General features: G+C 40.1%; 1 protein-coding gene across 1 annotated transcript in view; it reads left to right on the top strand.

Annotated features, from left to right (window-relative positions):
- Positions 1-2,616: 2,616 nt before the first annotated feature.
- The window catches only part of nphp4 (nephronophthisis 4), a 163,856-nt gene continuing 148,875 nt past the window's right edge, over positions 2,617-17,597 (top strand). Inside the window, 3 exon segments of the mRNA XM_056385157.1 lie at positions 2,617-2,679; positions 3,005-3,186; positions 3,712-3,855. Of these exon segments, the coding sequence (XP_056241132.1) occupies positions 2,649-2,679; positions 3,005-3,186; positions 3,712-3,855 (357 nt within the window). The 5' untranslated portion in view covers positions 2,617-2,648.

Below are 17,597 nucleotides of genomic sequence, written 5' to 3'. Positions count from 1 at the left end.
AATGTTGCTCACTGAGTTTTACAGTTTTCTGCACACAGACGCCCACAAAAGCATTTCTTCTTTCCCTGTGTCTTTGTTTAACCTCCCCACTGATCATTTGTTCAGTTTTGATTCAAATGTTTTAACAAATACAAATCTCTTTGCCACAAGCACAATTTGTTTTCACGTGCACAAACTTGAATTTTTCATGCAGATTTATTTTACAGGTTTACAAAGTTTGATTTACAACTACAAACATTGGAATTATTTGTGAACATTACTTTATGAGCTCAAAATCATTTTGAGCCTAATTTGAACCGGGGGCTAAGTCGTCCATTTAGGCAAGGGGGGTGCGAGTTAGCCACCGGGCGGCAATCTCTTTTGATTTCCTTTAGTTATATTCTTAAATTGCATTCACGATGGTCTTAAAAACTCTTCAACACCAAGATGGAAAGTTGCAGTGCAAAGACTGGACACTGACTGTTTTCCTTGGTAAAAATGTTGTAAATAGTTTCCATTGGGCACAATGCTGTTACTGTTTGTAAGAATTAATTTGTAATTTGTGCTTTCTTTTATTCTTGCAGCTCACATCATGTGCTGTGGATGGATGAGCATCGGTTGAGAAAACTAAAGTCATCACATGACTCACTATCACAGGGTGAGGAGCTGTGGAGAGAGAGATAATCAGTTTCACCTGAACCTCAAGTTCTATTAGTAAGTTATATGATAAGTTTATGGCGCTACAGTGACTCACCATCGCCTCTTGAGGAACAAAGTGGTGTTACAAGATGAGACGGACTGTTCAGGACATCCAGCACCAGTTACACAGTGAAACTTTCTAAGGCAATCTGCAGTCACTTATTTCTGCCCCATTAATCCCATCACCATTGTGTTCAAAGGAATTTATTGGTTGAACTTTAAATAAAGGGCTGATTTGTTATAGCATTTGTAAGTGTCCTTGATTTTAAGTTTTAATTCATATATATGTATTAGGTGAACCTGGATGAAACTAATGCAGTATAATGGAACAGGGCTGCAGTAAATCCTCCTTCATGAGGATTATAATGTTCAGTATTTACTGAATCTGTTTGAGAAGTGTTGGTTTATTTTAATGGTCATTGTGGAGGTTGTGATTGTGGTAATGTTTAACTGTACTGGGATATACTGAGACGTGTTCCTAATATATTGTCAAATGTAATTCCTATAAATGGGATGGACAAAATATTAGGAACACCTGTCAGTATAGGGTTAGTTTATATACAGTGGTGTCCAAAAGTCTGAGACCACTTTCCCATGTAGCCTCACGTGTTGCTCCATAGCAGCTCTAGTATCGTTCAATTTCATTTACAAACCAGAATAAAAGGAGCCATTAAAAACACTGAATGGAGTTCAGCAGGGAATCTCCTCAAGTCTCAAGTTGTCGTGTCTCACTTATTTATCCTAGTGCAATTTAGCAAAAAATATGAGAAACAGCATTTCAAACAAAATAGAAACTAAAGTGAAGCTGAAATGGGAATCACAGTTTTGTCTCCTGAGCTGTAGAATAGCAAAGTTTCTTCAGGAATTTCCTATTTATGTGCCTGCAATGCAATAGCCTTGAAGGCATATTATTATTCTGCATACTTATTCTTCTTAGTCATCTTCTGTATCGAAATCTCGGGTCGTAACTAGTCCAGCAGCTTTGAGAAAACCCAGACAATATAGATACGCTTAGCGATTAAGTAACCACCTTACGCTTCGAGTAACCATGGCAACGTAAATGCTGGTAAAAGGCGAATAAATTCCCATAGAGAATGAATGAGGAGACGTCTTCAAAACGACCAAACCCAGCCTTCTTTGGAGCTCTACAGCTGCGTCATACTTCAACACACACACACAATTATTGACAGAAACACACAAACACCATCTCGATATGAATTAACCTTCAAAATAAAAGTCTCAACATGGTAAGAGGGAATTATTGGCTCTCTTATAGAAAACCTTATGCAATTTATACTGCCAAACACAGAAGCACAGACACTTTCAAAATAAGAGTCTCAAAAAGGTAAGAGGTAAGGTAGGTCGTAAAAGTTCGATCTTAGAAGCTATTGTCTATATGGGTGGATAAATCGTACTTAGTACAAAGTATAAATTATAGTAGAAATGTAAAAATAATACTTCATAGCTAAGTGAGGACAGTGCAACAGTCTGATAGGTTGACTGGAAGCTATTGCAGCTGTCCTTAAGTGATGGAGGTAAAGTGCAAAAAGTTCAGGAGCCATTATTCATCATCAGAATCATCATGCAGAACCAATTTAAAACACAAGATTAGAATACGTTTTACACTGTGGTTTTACAGTTTAACGTTAGCAGACATGCTAACTTCAACTACAATAACATTGCAAGTTACTCCTCACATATATGATACTTGCCAAATGTGTTTGTATGACCTACCGCATTCTTTTTTTTCCCTCTACCCTACCCTGTCTCTGATTGGCTTAGCCTGATATTGTTACACTAACTCTAGCCAATCGTCACTCTTCATGCTTAATCATAAACGAGTACTAGCCAATCAGAGGCAGGATAGGGGCGGGTCTTTGCCCACCTCCGGGTGTGGGGGAAAAAAAGCAGACCTTCATGGCAACCACAATACATCCATGATGGCAACGTGAGGATTACCATAGCAATTGATGCACCACGATGGGAAATACCAAATGAAAGGTTAAGTGTGTTAAAGACGAAGTTTGAGAAATTCTGATTATATGATCAGTTTTGGGGTGAAATAATTCGTTACATAAACATCTTCCTTTTATGAATAATTCCAACTATTTGTATAAGGTTTTTACGGGACAATTATCCTGATGAAACTATTGATTTGCTAGAGCAACCCCTCTGCACCGAATGGTAGAATCCGATTTCAAAATGGCGACCGCGGGTTTGAATATCTAAACGGGTGGAAAAGATAATATTCTGTGTAATATTCGGTTGTCACTATATTTTTGATTTTGTATTTTTGAAATATTGTGCTAATGTTTCTATTAACTAGCTAATATGGTAAAGACAGACGACATAACCACCGTGGCGGACGGCTGGAAAGGAGTGTTTGACAGAAGCCGGCTGGTTCCCCCACCTAGCCAGACAGTCCGCCTGGCTGTGGATAGCCACTTCACCCAGTCCCACGGCTTCCAGCTCAGCCTCAGCCGGGTCACTGCAGCTCACCTCCCGCAGGTGACAGCTCACAGATAACACTAAATGCTCGGTAGAGATTTAGCTGTAACAGTTCTGCTAACGGCAGTAACACAGTGATGGTTGAACATATTAATACAGTGTAGGTTTTAAGTTGTTGAAAAGAGTCTTAGTCTTCTACCTTTGGACTGTAGACAAGGTATGATGAAGACTTATAAAAGTATCTCATCGCTATACTTTATGATCCATTTACATTTTGTCAAACATACAATTAAGTTGACCTGTACAAAATATCAGTGTAGGTATATTATGAATCCTCTTTTGAATTCGGGTTAGAGCTAATCCACCACAGTTAATCTTAACATGCATATTTTGTTTCTTTCTAAGTGATGTACTCATGCAGAATTGAGGATTGGGATCTTGAGTGAAGATGTTTAGGTGGACTCATTCAAATGTTTTTCGGGGAGGTGGCAAAGTTAAAGTGGAAAATTTTAAAGTTTTACCTTTCCATACAACCAAATCTTTAAGGGCTGTGGATTAACTGATATGAATGTCTCCCCCTTTTAGTCACAGGAGATGCCAGAGGTGGAACAAGACCTGACCTACCAGCTGCGAGCGACCCTGTTTGATAGAAATCACCAGCACTTCTTTGGGAAAACATGGAGGAGCCAACCCCAGGGGATGAAAAACAACAAGATATCCTTCAATGAGGTAACTTTATTATGAAAGGCATTCCACTCAAATAAGGCTAGAGGACTGCAGATGACATTTACTCTGTGTTACTTTATTTTAAACTCCTCTGATGTTCATTTTATAAGCAGTGGATTGATGATCGTAAAGTAAAACCAGTGCCCATTCAAACACGAATTACATTAATTTAGCATTGCCATTATTTAATTACAACCAACTCAAAAGCTCCACCGCTCACAGCAAAATAAGAAGTGACAGTTGTGATTGTGCTTCGCTCTTGAGTATGTTTCCAGCCTAAACAGGCAAGTGACATCCTGCCCTGATTGCCAGTAAGTGATTCCTTTTGCATTTGTTCCAGTTCATTTTCTTACAATGCAAATTGAATAACATCATATTTTTATGCGAAGCAACAACTTATGGAGTTGTGACAGAAGATTCTTCAGTAGAAAAGCGTGGATACAGTGCAAATCTGAATCAATTACAGACACAGTGAACTGCAGATCAGTTAATAATGACCAATGTTCAGTCAGTTTTACGGGGTTAAGAGGTTAATATAATCAAATGATTCTGCATCACACAGGGAACCTGCCCCTGAAAAACTTAAGTATTTTTCTACACCATTAAATAGTCATGGTCCAGTAAGCAACACTATTTATTTCAAGTTTAACAGTCACAAACTCGTCTTATCTCCTTCATCAGGACTCTGTTGGTGTGCTTTGATCAGATTTAGGTTAGTGACTTTATACTTATACTACATTTTCTGGAAAGTTAATATAGACACCTTTGATGGATAAAATAACCAGACAACATATCAAAGAAGTTGTGGTTTGTGTGCCGCCGTTATTCCCGAAAACTGTGTCTATACTCTGACCCCATTCCTCATAGTGAGTAACTAATAGTAAAAAAGAGATTTTGTAAAGGCCATGCACAGTCACACAGTCGTTTTCACTTACTTAAGCTAATTAAACCACCACTCATTTTGAAGCTGGATGGAGTTATATACTAGAAATACATGAGGTCACCAACCATGATAAATTAATCAGCTGTACCCTCTCTGAGTTTTAAACCTTCTCAGCCTGGTGCTAAAAATCTTCAGCACAGCAGCATGAATGTGATTTCTGCAGTGATAGTTGACGATGTGTCCATTTGTAACTGAACAGGTAAAGTGGTGTTTTTGAAAGTCAGTGTCCTTGGAGCTGTCGTGCTCAGCTTTGCATTTCTGTAATTTTTGGAGACTGTTGTATTTTTCTATTCAATCTCAACCTCCTCAGTTTCCACTCTCCCACTGAGCAGACATGCTCGAGAAAACCTGATTGATTTTCCACCAACCAGCTCGTACGGGGTACAAGAATTCAACATCTAATGGTCTCCATAGCTGTAATATTTCTGCCTCCTTTAAAGGAGCTACATGTAAGTTTTTGCTATTGCTATATCGCCAACATTAGCATTAACAGCTATTCACAGTGTCAGTGACAGTTGCACAAAAACTATGGGCAGCCCAGTGAATTTGAATTGGATTATTTGGTGTAACTACAACCAATTACACAGCAGCACACTGAGGCAGACGGCCAGGCCTGCCAGCCAAAATGTTATAATTTGTTCATTTTACAAGACTGAAGTTTTAGTGAATTCTCAGTATCTCACTTTGGTCAGTCTCAGCAGAAATCACTGTATTTATGCTTGAGCTTTACTCTGTGTTTTAGTTACTATTACTTAATAATACATCTGATGAATCAGTTAGTGGGTTAAAATAATGTTTCAATTGACAGGATAATCGATTTATAACTATTTAGATAACTGTTTTAATCATTTTAAGTCTCTTATCCAGTAAAACTCCTAAACATTTGCAGTTTTTTTTTTTTTCAATTTCATATCATTTAAAATGAGCTTTTGATTTTGCACTGTTGATCAGCCAAACTTAACTGTTTGAAGACATCAGATCGGACTAACTTGTGAAAGGCATTGTTCATAATTAGTTTGACATTTTACAGCCTTAAATCAATTAAAAATAGCGACAGACAAATTAGTATATGTTAGTTGCAGCTGTAAATACATCTTTGTAGAAAGTCGCTTCTCTGCTGTCACAGAAATCACTCTGAATTCAACTGCTTGTTGTGAGCCTGAAGTGCAGCTCCTCCTGTGACGTGGTGATAATTTTAGTTCTGTTTCCTCATCTCCTCACGTTTAGCTCCGGGTTATTGTCTTTATTAGACCGCTGCTCGGGATTGTGTTGCAGCAAACAGTGTTTGTCGGCTACATTATAATGATAAACAGGCAACTTCCAACCCTCAGAACACCAGTCCTTTATGGTTTGGAGGTAGATTCGGTGCAATTACATATACTTGCTGTAGTATTTATTGTAATTTAACACCCTCTTTTGCAAGTGGTAATATGTCTGCTGTGGTTGAGCTGCTCTGAACAAACAGCAGTAAAGACTTACTGGTTGTTTTTCTCTGGATTTGAATAGTAATGTACTTTACTTAACCATGTGAGTCGGTGTGGGTGAAGTTGGCCTGAGTTTCGCAGAAGTCTTCAGTCTCACTTTACCACTTTTTTCCATTTTTTTCCAACCATTGTTCTTTGGGTCTTTTCTCCTCTGTAATCATCATTAGACAAACGGAACAAAGACACAATTTTTTGATGTCAAACTAGGTGATGTACTCTTTGAAAGATGAGCTTTGATGATGAAATTTCCTATTACTTCTGGGAAATCTGAAAATGTCGTTGCGACGAGGGACTTGAGATACAAAAGACAAAATATACAACACTGATATTGAAATATGCCACAAATAAGATTATCTTCATGGTATCCATTCAACTTGAAAATGATTTCTTTGTTTAGCGAGGCAGCCTCTGGTCTCTGTGTCCATCCTGCTCCAGCTCCTGTACAGTAGTAGTAAAGTAAAGTTGAAGTTGAAGGCTTCAAACGGCTTTTGACATGTCACTGTGCAGTCCAGAGTTTTTCTAGTCAGGTGTGTGGAGATGAGATCTAACCAGGCAAAACCTATGGCACCTGACTAGTATTTTAAAAACTCATGTTTTTGCCGTGGCTCGTGCAAATGTGTGACACTTTAATGAACTGTATCTATTTGCGTCCTATTTGAAGTCTAAACCCATTTTTTAGCTGTTAAATTATTGATTTAATCTATTATATTTTAGTATACAAAATCAGGTTGATACCAGTGGTGAGAAAGATGTACTCAAAAACTAAAAGTAAGACCAGAGTTAGACCTGCAAGAGCAGAAACATCTTGTCAATAGTAAAGAGGTTTTAATTATTTATTCTAAAAGTCAAATGCATTGATAAAGTCCATATTTTATTTTGCATTCTTCTGTACTTTATACAGTGACTATAGAAATTAAATTCTTTAACATATATGATAAAAAAAACATCATATTTCTTTTAATTTATGATGAATTTAACTTGTAAAGATAAAGTGTAATTGTAAACTTGTAACCAAGTGGCAACCTGGGTATAATTTGAAATGGATAACTTGCTGTTTCTTGAACATAAAGAAATGCACATAGAAACACATTTCTTAAAAGAAACATACCTAAGTCATTTAGGTATTAATGATATTGCTGCATATCTGCTAACAACTGACTTTATTGACTAACGTGTCGCATCCTGACCATCGGAACACAAAACGTTCATGGTTAAAGTTTGATTATATTAATTTGGATCACAGTGCGAACCAAACTGGACATCCTGTACCGAAGGGCGTGGCACAAATACATGTACCGTTACATCCTTAATATATATAAACCGTTCAGTGAGCCCTTATTGTCCTCAAGAAACACAGAACACGGGCAAGAAGACGTGGAGTTAGATATGGATGTTTTTCCTAGAAAGGAGGAAAAATGAGGGAACAAACAAGGGCTTTTACTGCCCTTTTGTTCATATGCATAAATTCACTTCATTTGGCAGCCATCTTTCATTCAGCCTCTCTTATCTTACCTCCTTCTATGATAATCAAAAGCCAGAGGTCAGGATCAAAAGGAGACAAACAGAAAGGCAGCTCCACTGGCGGCAGGGTTTTGGCATCAACACTTCAGGAGGCATTCCTGCTATCACACGGCTTTAACATCGATCCTGCAGTTGACAGATGTGCTCTCTGTGCAGTGTCTGCTAGAGGAGTTTACTTATAAACGGGTCATCAGTTGCGAACTACAAAACATACCCCAAAGTAGTCTTATCGCTTGAAAATTTGTCACCCGGTGACATGTTTACCATCCCCTCCGAGTCGTTCTGTTAGTTTTGAACAGATATGTGGGGAGCAGCTGGATGTCTGTGTTCTCTCTAAATCAAACGTCTGACGGTGTCTGTACGTCCCGGTTGGAGGCCGCTCACCCACCGGTTTATGATGGTGTCAGAGTCCTGCAGCCTCCAGTGTGGAAGATGGCTGAGCTGCTTACAGTGTGAGCTGTTTTTTTGAGAAAGTCCTTTTTTAATGGAAAGAATACCGCGAGCTGTAGCTGGCTGTTAAATGCAGAGTGTTGCGTAAGTCTTTTATTTATTTTTTTATTTTTTTTATTTTTTTTACAGCGATACCAATGAGTCACAGCTATGGCACATTCTGATTTCCAGTTCTGTCACCATCTGTTTTCTCCCCTTTCCTCCGCTTGATGTTCTTTTGATCGAACAATCTCGCGCAGTGTACGGCCTCACTTTGATCCACTATTATAGTCGTAGCCTGTATTCAAACCCACTTGGTATCCCAATAAGCATCCAAATCCCATTATCCGTCCAGGGTAATAATATAAACCACATCATATCCTATCAGGATGATAAAGTGGGCCTGGCCCTCTCTGTGTCGTGCCGCAAGAGCTGCACCAGCTTTTTTATTGGATTTGGCCCGATGCACTCGCATTTATGCTGCTGTTTATGAGTGGCAAATTGCTGTTTGATATCCAAATAATGTCAGAGGGGGTATCCTCTCCTCAGATACAGGAATGCAAGGAAAATTGCAAGGCCCCAACCGCCCCACCCTCACTCAGCCATGATGGATTGGTTTTAATATCTGGTGAAAAGCAAAGATGAGCAGTGATTAAAGAGAGAAGGAGAGAGCTCTTACTAAATCTGTTTTCTTGTTTAGTCTCAGCGTTTCCTTCCTCTCCTGGCAGAGAGAGGCAAGATGTCTTGACAATGACGACGACATCTGTTGTTATGTTTTTGTGTGTGTGTGTTCGTGTGTGTGTGTGTGTGTGTCTGACACTTCAGGAGTTGTTTATGAGTTGTCAAGCCTGACTTTTTCTAAGCTTTTATTTTGCACACTTTTGAGGGCAGTTTGATGTGTTTGTCAAACGCTCCAGTGGTTTTCAAATTTTCTGAAAAGCTGCTTTTATGTGTGTACAAATACAGGAAGTAGGAAGTATAAGACCAACAGTAACTAATTCACACTGAAAATTTCGGCCTTTAGTCACCTGTTTGCTCGGATGCACAAACACAAATTTATATTGTACATTCCCTTTGATTGGTTTCTCATACTGTGGTAAAACAAGGCCATTTTGTCACGCCATAGGCTTTAGTGTATACCTCTGTTTGCCTGTTGACTAATGTAAATGTTTTCATATCCTGGTACAAAGCTCTTTATGTCTGAAACCCCCCAGACTACACACTGCACTTTCTCACCAGTCGCCAGTTTTCCTCACATCATGACTCAGATTGTTTGACAGTTGGTAAGATATTTCCTACAGTGTAAACCCCTCTCTGCTGCACTCAGCCTCATGTAGTGAAAGCTGTGGGCAGCAGAGGGCAATGTTGTGCTGCAGATGGAGGAGGGAGGAGGAGGCGGAGCGGGGGGGTGGGGGTGTTGGTTGAGAGACTGGAGGAATCAAGAGGGAAATGTGCATCTCTCTGCATTGTCTCTCACTATGATCACTCCATTTGAACTCACTGCCTTCACAGGGAGCCAGTGGTTTCGTCTCATATGTGCAACATTATTGGGCCGACAGCTGGGCTTCGGAGAAAAGGCCAAGTTTTGTTCCTGTCCGTGCAACCTCTGTTTTTGTAGGTCTCCGAATGCTAACTGGAGTGACGTAGGTAGAACAAAGTGGAAGCAACAAACACACCTGAATAGTTTATTTTTCCTCTCCTTCTCCTAACCTTTAATCACATGTCAACACCTCACCTTTAACCTTTAAACCCTAACCCTGAATTAAAGGACCTATAATGTCTAAGGTCCCCACACTATGATAGAAAACAATACCTCTCACCACACACACAAACACACACACACACACACACACACACACACACACAGCCTTATAACATGACTTCAAAGCAGTGAAAAGCAGAAGAAGACGGTGCTTCACCGATGGGAAAACATTTGAACATCAGTCGTGTAATTCCTCTGCTTTTGTTTCTTGAACAGTTGTTCTCTGAAGAAACGCTGGTTTCAAAGTGAAGAATCCCACACGGTTCAAACTTGTGCTCCGAGTAATGAATTGCATTCGTCCTGTAAAGCACAATCTCTCCTTAAAGTGCAGAATAGGTTGCCAAATTTAAGCTGTCAATGCTGTAATGAAGCTCCTGTGAAAGCCTCCACCCCCCATCCCATTTTTTTTTTCCGGCTCACTCTCTAAAGGAGACACGTACTCCAGAAAGGCTGGCTCAGCTGAAGGAAAACTTCTCTTTTTGGAGTCTGGTATATTTGTTGTGTTGTGTTGCTGTGTGCCATACACAGTGTTTTGCAGTCTACCACGTATGATTGCACACGATTCACATCCATTCAAGCGTGTCCATTCAGCTGTCACATAGGAGGAAGCTCTGCCCTTTTCTCCAGTGTTTAGGGAAAAGGTGAAATTACCTATCTCTCATGTCAACTCTTTATTTCACTCCACGAGGAAAGAATAAGCAATTAGAAAATACATTTTGTTCCCCCCCCTGTTGCAAACATTTGTGATGTAGAGAGCAAACTGATTAAACCTGTAACCTTCAGTTCAGCTGGTTTTTAGTTGCTGCTGCTGCTTCTCTGATTATTGACACCCAAGCTTGATGTCGATCTTGAATGGTAACTGTCAGAGTCGCTCTATTGGCGGCTGTATGTCAAGTAGTTTTTTCATAAACCTTTGAACCTGATTGATGCATTTATAAACAGATATCCGCTTTGTATTGAAAATCTGTGGATATACAAACAAAAAGACGCCTCTGCAAAATTCAAAATTCCGGAAAAAAAAACGAAACAAAACTTTGCGATTTGTGAAAAAAAAAAAGAAAACATAAACAATTTAATCTAAAAATTACAATACGACACCGTAGGGTTGAAACTGACCTTAAAGCACCATGTCAAAATAAGTTGGAAGATTATACTAACAGACAATCCCACACCTAGAGGCTGTTAGTGCTGCCTCCTCACTGTCAACTAAGGAAAGATATTGTTAGGATTTTTCAGTTATTGGTATCTGTACTACTGTTTATATACTATAGTCCTTTAATAAATCCTTGTCCATAATTTAGTAAATAAAAGAGGGACATGTACTCACAATAATTAACAGTTACTCTTTGTGTAACAACTATTATGCATGCTTAGCGTTTGCTTTTTTTTTCTTAGCCCACACAGTTCGCTCTGACAACAGTCCACAGAATGTAAACAGAACCACGCAACGTGTCATTAGCAGATGACTACATGTAGGCAATAGCTTACAGTTGCAGGTCGATTCACACTTTTAATTGTTTAATTGTACATCTTATTGGTCGTGCAGATCAGTGACATCACATCCTTTCCAGCAAATCTCTGCCCAGCGTCAACCTGAGCAGAGGTGCGATTAGTCAGGTCACTGAAAACAGCTGTGAGGGTGTGGAGATGGCTGCTCTTGACCTCGGAAACTGCAATTTGACAAACAATCCAAGCTGTGAAAGATACGGAGTAGAGATGTGACAGTTGCTGCAGTGAGAGGGAGGGGATGACAGGCAGCAAAAGGGCTCGAGCCAGATTCAAACCTGGGCCACTGCGGTATGGACTGAGCCTTCGTGTTATGCACGTTACCAGGTGAACCACTGCGGCGTCCCAGTTTGGTATTTCTGTGGACGGGTGCACATGTGACCTCACTATGTGGCAGGAAAATACCAGTCCACTGGTGCACCACTGTGTTTTGCGCCATGCACAAATGTATAACCTTCAGAGTCTAAAGCTTTCATGAACATGCTCAGAATGACAATGCTAACATGCTAAAGTTTAGCAGGTATTTTTTTTGTCATGTTCACGATCTCATTGCATTGTGTTAGCATGCCAATATTTGCTAACCACTAAACTGACGCTGCAGCTGATAGGAATGTCATTACCTTTGTAGGTATTTGGTCAAAAACCAAAGTATTGGACAAATTGAAACTGTCACCTGACAATATTGCCAGATGATAAACGAGTGGATCACCAAAGTGATGACAGTTCACCCTGAGGGGGACATGAGTGTCTGTACCAAATTTCATGGCTGTCAAGATATTTTACTTAAAACTGCATATGTGAACCTCATAGTGGCACTGAAGAAAAAGTTAGGGGACGTATATTTCAGACTGGACCACAGTGGTGGACCGACCCCAGGAGCTACACCGCTAACACGGCTAAAAATGTACTGAATCAAAATGATGTAGAAAACAACGTGACACACTACTTTAAACAGGCTGTTTTAAAGAATATGGCAGGACATTATTATTTAATTAAACAAACCTTTTAATAGGACTAACTAAATGAATGTGTAACTGTGTGGGCGGTGTTTGCTCTAATGGTGCAATTATCACCTTTTATTTCACACGTATGACTTTACTTTTGTAGCCCGTGGGCTCTTCAGCCTGTTGCTGTCGATGCCTAACCTGGGGAGATTTGATAAAACATCGGATCAGGCCTGTTCATAGGTATTAGACTGTCATGTTAGTGGCACAGCATAAACACGTACACATGCAGGACACCACAGAGATTATTGAAAGCAGTCTGCATTGCCTGTTTGTGTGTGTGCTCAGTGAAATGTTTTAGGCGTCATACCAGGTTTTGGAAATGTTTGCTGCAAGCCTGTAATTATGTCTGTGTGTAAACTATCAAAATTAAAGCAATCGCTCATGAGCAATGTGTGAAACAGCAGGTGATGTTAATATAAATCAGGATGCACATTTCTGCTCCGCGGCTGTCAGGTTTGTGATGGGGCTCACACTGTGTATCATACACAGCTGCATTTGGTTTGGTGTTATTGTGTTTTTCATACTCGTACGATTGGTTGTGTAGATAGGGATAGTCAGTGTTTGGAAGCTTCCACTCTATTCAACATGCAGCTTCTTTCAGCATTTCCTCAGGACATTTCATTTGTGTTTTGCTTGTGAATCTGTCCAGTGTATTTATGCTATTTGTCATTCATTTCTTATTTTTCAGTGCATGTTTACAGGAAATTTTAAACATAACCACAACTGTGGTAAATGGAAATTGGAAAACTAGTTTTGTTATCAGTGTTGGACTGGATACAGTGGGAAATATAATAATCTACTTTTTTCTGACTATTCACAATGAATGTTCTCCAAACAAGTATTGTGTCAGTGTATAGCTTGTTACCACAGGCCGCCATTGTTGTCCAAGAACTATTAATATTACTCCAGACAAAATCCTCTGCTGTGATTCATATTTAGTTAAACATGTTTTCTCACATAAAAACTGGGTCTGAAGCTCATCTCCTTTTACTTCCTGGTTGAGAAATCTGGTCTTGAGCCCCACCCACCACCTGCTGGCTCCAGGTGGACAGGTGAAAGAGCAGAGAGCATCAAGATGGTGAGAGAAGGAAACATCAGAGAGACTCAGCCACATGTTTGAGCTTCAGTCAGACCCAGACTCATGTGAGGAGTCCAGAACCAGAGGCTAGCAGACGGGTCAGAACCGTTAGCACAGTTAGCATCTTTTATTCGTTTATGTTGTTTGTTAGTTTGCAACTGGCAGTGGCTGTCACAGTGTTAGCGGTTGTGCTGATGCTAACTCTCTCTCTCTGTACTGACAAGGTTTCAGGTGTATTTAGCCCCGCCCCCCTGCCCCCACAGGTTGACAGGATTGGTTCCTTAGGTTTGTGACGTATGAAACTCTGAATCTGTGTTTATGAGACTGTCATTGGTTCACTGCAGTTCAAGGTGGAAACACTGAGTCATGGTGCTGATGATTATTTCATCATTGTATGTCTGTATTATATAAAAACATCATATGGACGTTAACAAGGTGAAACACTTCATCACATGCATCACATGTTCCTTCATTACCTTGAACATGGCTGCTGTATTTCAGTCCCACATACACCTGCTTTCTCCTGCTGTGAATACTCTACCAGATTAATCCATGTATTCCTTCTGTTTGTTCAGTGTTTGCTAAAAGCTGTTTTAGGACGCAACCTTAATAAAAAACACATTTCTATCTGTTTTTAATGATTTATAAATGGGCTTGTAGCTCAGTGCCACAGACAGTGTAAGGAAGTCAAAGTATTCACAAATGGCCTAATAAGATAGTTTGGAAATAATAAAGCACCAACCTATCCTTTAACATATTAAATCATGCCGTGCATTAAAACTCTCTGGCCCAGAGGAGTCCTGCATCCTCTCCCTGGAGCTGCTGCGTCCTCAGATAAATGGCCAGCAGTAAAACATGTCCTTATATTGAGTCTTGTTATGTTCTGTCTTACATTCTCTATTTTCTTTTTACAAGGCACGACACTTCCTACAGTAAATGTAGCGGGTCCATGAAACCTGCCTGTGTGAAAAGCCTCATGATTGATGGACAAAGGAGCCGCTATGGCAGCACAGACAGGCCTTCAGCTTACCTTGGTGCCTAATGCCTTCTCCCAGCTGGCATGCCACACTAAGAGATACACTTCAATTATACATGGGGATGGTAGGGATGGGGAGGGGAGGGGGGTACCGGTGCAGACTTGCCTGAGAACTGATCAATATTTTAGCTCCAAGGGGACCAAACATCTAGTGGAGCAGCTGCTGCTTAACAGCTTTACACACTGGAGTGGTACACCTCGTAATACACAGCTATGTTCTGTAGGTGTGTGTGTGTGTGTGTGTGTGTGTGTGTGTGTGTGTGTGTGTGTGTGTGTGTGTGTGTGTGTGTGTGTGTGTGTGTGTGTGTGTGTGTGTGTGTGTGTGGTGTGTGTGTGTGTGTGTGTGTGTGTGTGTGTGTGTGTGTGTGTGTGTGAGTTTGAGGGAATTCAAGGGCCACAAGAGCTACTGCTGAGGTGACAGTAGGGGGAGATGAGAGCTTGAGGAGCTGTTAGATGTGTGTGTGTGTGTGACTTATTTCTGCAGTGTGCGTTGTGTATTGACTCAATTCTTACTTGACTTCCTCCATTCCTCCATATCTCATTCCTCTTTCCATCACACCCTCTTTTCCCTACACACACACACACACACACACACACACACACACACACACAGACAGACAGTGAGACTGTCCCTGTAATTCTGCTATCAGCTCTCCCTGGGGTCTGCACTGCCTGTGTTGGGTAGAGAGACACTGACAAAGGGTGGAGAAAAAAAAAAAAATTTCTGTCTGTTTTGTACTTTGTTGTTCCAGTCTTTGACGTGTCAATTCCAACTTTACCTTTTTGAATCTGAAGTCTGGCAGTGTTCCTCCAGTCCTTTCATCGTATATTTCCTGCATTCCTCCCGTATTGTGATGCATCTCTACCATTCACAGTCAGCGCCCGCAGTTTGTCTGTGAGGCATTTCAGACAGGATTTACAAAATGTCAGGAGACCAGAACCTGGGTGACAAACTTAAGACTTTACCCAGCGAGTGCGGAGATGTGTCGCTGGAAAAGCTGGGGGGATGTTGTAGAATGCAGAATCTCTCTTGGTTTTTGTTGTGGGAGTCGGGGACCAGGCAAAAAATACCAGAGGCACTGAAGCTGAAAACATGGGATGGAGACTCTGGGGAAAAGGTTACGCTGATCTGGAGGTTGCCATTAGGTGCACACATGTATTATGGAAGGTGGAGTCGGTGCTGATGCTGACAGTAGATTTGACCTGTCATTGAAGGAAAATGTCAGAGTTACTGCGTCGTTCTTTCATCTTTCTAATTTCTCATCTGCATCAGACCGGCCTCGGCTGTGACCCAGAGGCACAGAACCGAACCGGTCAGGACACATACGACTCAGTAGTCACTAACCCCTCTGCTCTCAGCACCTCAGTCAGTTTTCATCTGTTATCTCCAAGTCAGTTTGGATCCATCTTTGTCAATGTCCGTATTTTGTATTTAGAGATAAAGAGTTTGAGCTTGTTTCTTTCAGGTGATGACAGTTGTTTTCAGACAAGTAGCATTTGGATTTATATATACCCGACAGTCCAATCTCCGTCACCAATCAAACAATTGAAGTGAGTGGTGGCTCACTTTTTCCTGATTTTTGTTTTGCCCCACAGTATGTCCACTGATCAAAAACTCAAAGGACAAATGATTTCCTGCTTGACCTTGATTTGTTTTAAATATTGCTGATTAGTTTGACATTGACACAACTGGTACTGTGCGGCACTGATGTGTCATTGATGCTGCTGCATGTAGCAAGAGGGTCAGCCACAATACTAGTCATAGATCTAGAGCTGCAAGATAGTGGACGTAGAGCCAGAGTAGCAAGATCGACTAATGACTTAATTCAGTCAGAGTCAGCGCTGAAAATTAGGGATGCACATTTTTTTTGTTGATGTTATACCAAACAAACATTACGTCTGGAGAATATGATTTATAGGTGTAATAAAATGATTTTTGGAGTGTTTATTTTTGAATTAGAAAGGGCAAATAAAAAAAAAAAACTCTAGAAAAAGTTTGATGCACTCTCTTGTCCAACAAATATATTTCACTTTTCTATGTTAACAGACTCAATTTTGGCAGGATTTTGAAATCTATTAAGAATAATATGACAATAACCCCGTTCTTTCACACCTTTCTAACAGTGACTGCTTTTAATTTCTAGTGTTGCATACAAGCAAATAGACTTAACTTTATTCAGTCAGAGCTAAAAATGTTCATGCACAAGTGTGTAGTGGAGTATTTATTTTAATTTAATTTTAATTTATTTTTGTATTACAGAGGGCAAATATAAAAAGAAGAGAAATACGATGTGAGTGAAAAAGTTTCATGCACTTTCTTGCTGAATAAATATATTTTACTTTTCTATGTTAGCAGATTAAATTTTGGACGGATTTTGAAATTTATCAAGAATTATATTACGACAACCTCTTTCTTTCACACCTTTTTTAACAGTGAGCATTTTTAATTGCTGCTTAATTACAAAGGGCTGATGTGATTGATATGACCAAGCGGTCACTGAATGTAATCAGCAGAGACAACTGTATGTGATTTTTATGTTGGACTCTTCCATCTACAAACTTTCTCCATTGGTTACTGTGATGTTTTCTCGAGGTTTACAATAACACCCAGTACTAATACCCAGTTGAGGTATTATCTGACAATTTGGTTTAATTTGAAGTAAGCTTTTCTCAGTCCTTGGTGCTGTGGAGACACTTCGGTTGGTACCAGGAAGGGGTTGAGGTTCAGTTGTTTACATGCAGGCCAGGTGTCCTCATCTACAATGAAAATTACAGGTTGGTCATTTCTGAGTAGTTTCACTAGATGTTTAAAAATGTCTGTAGTCTAAAATGGTCTCAGATGGAGGTTTCTGTAAAATGACAATTACTGCTCTGTGAAAGTCCTTGCCGGATAGAAATCGCATCACTGTCACCCTCATTCCTTGGAGGGATTCCACATAATTGGGCTGTTTCTCCAGTAATTGCTGCTGTCCTCTCATC

The sequence above is a fragment of the Seriola aureovittata genome, chromosome 9 (genome assembly GCF_021018895.1).
Source record: "Seriola aureovittata isolate HTS-2021-v1 ecotype China chromosome 9, ASM2101889v1, whole genome shotgun sequence".
In the NCBI taxonomy this organism is placed as follows: Eukaryota; Metazoa; Chordata; class Actinopteri; order Carangiformes; family Carangidae; genus Seriola; species Seriola aureovittata.
Note: the sequence above shows the minus strand (reverse complement) of the source record. Positions and strands in the feature narration are given on the sequence as shown.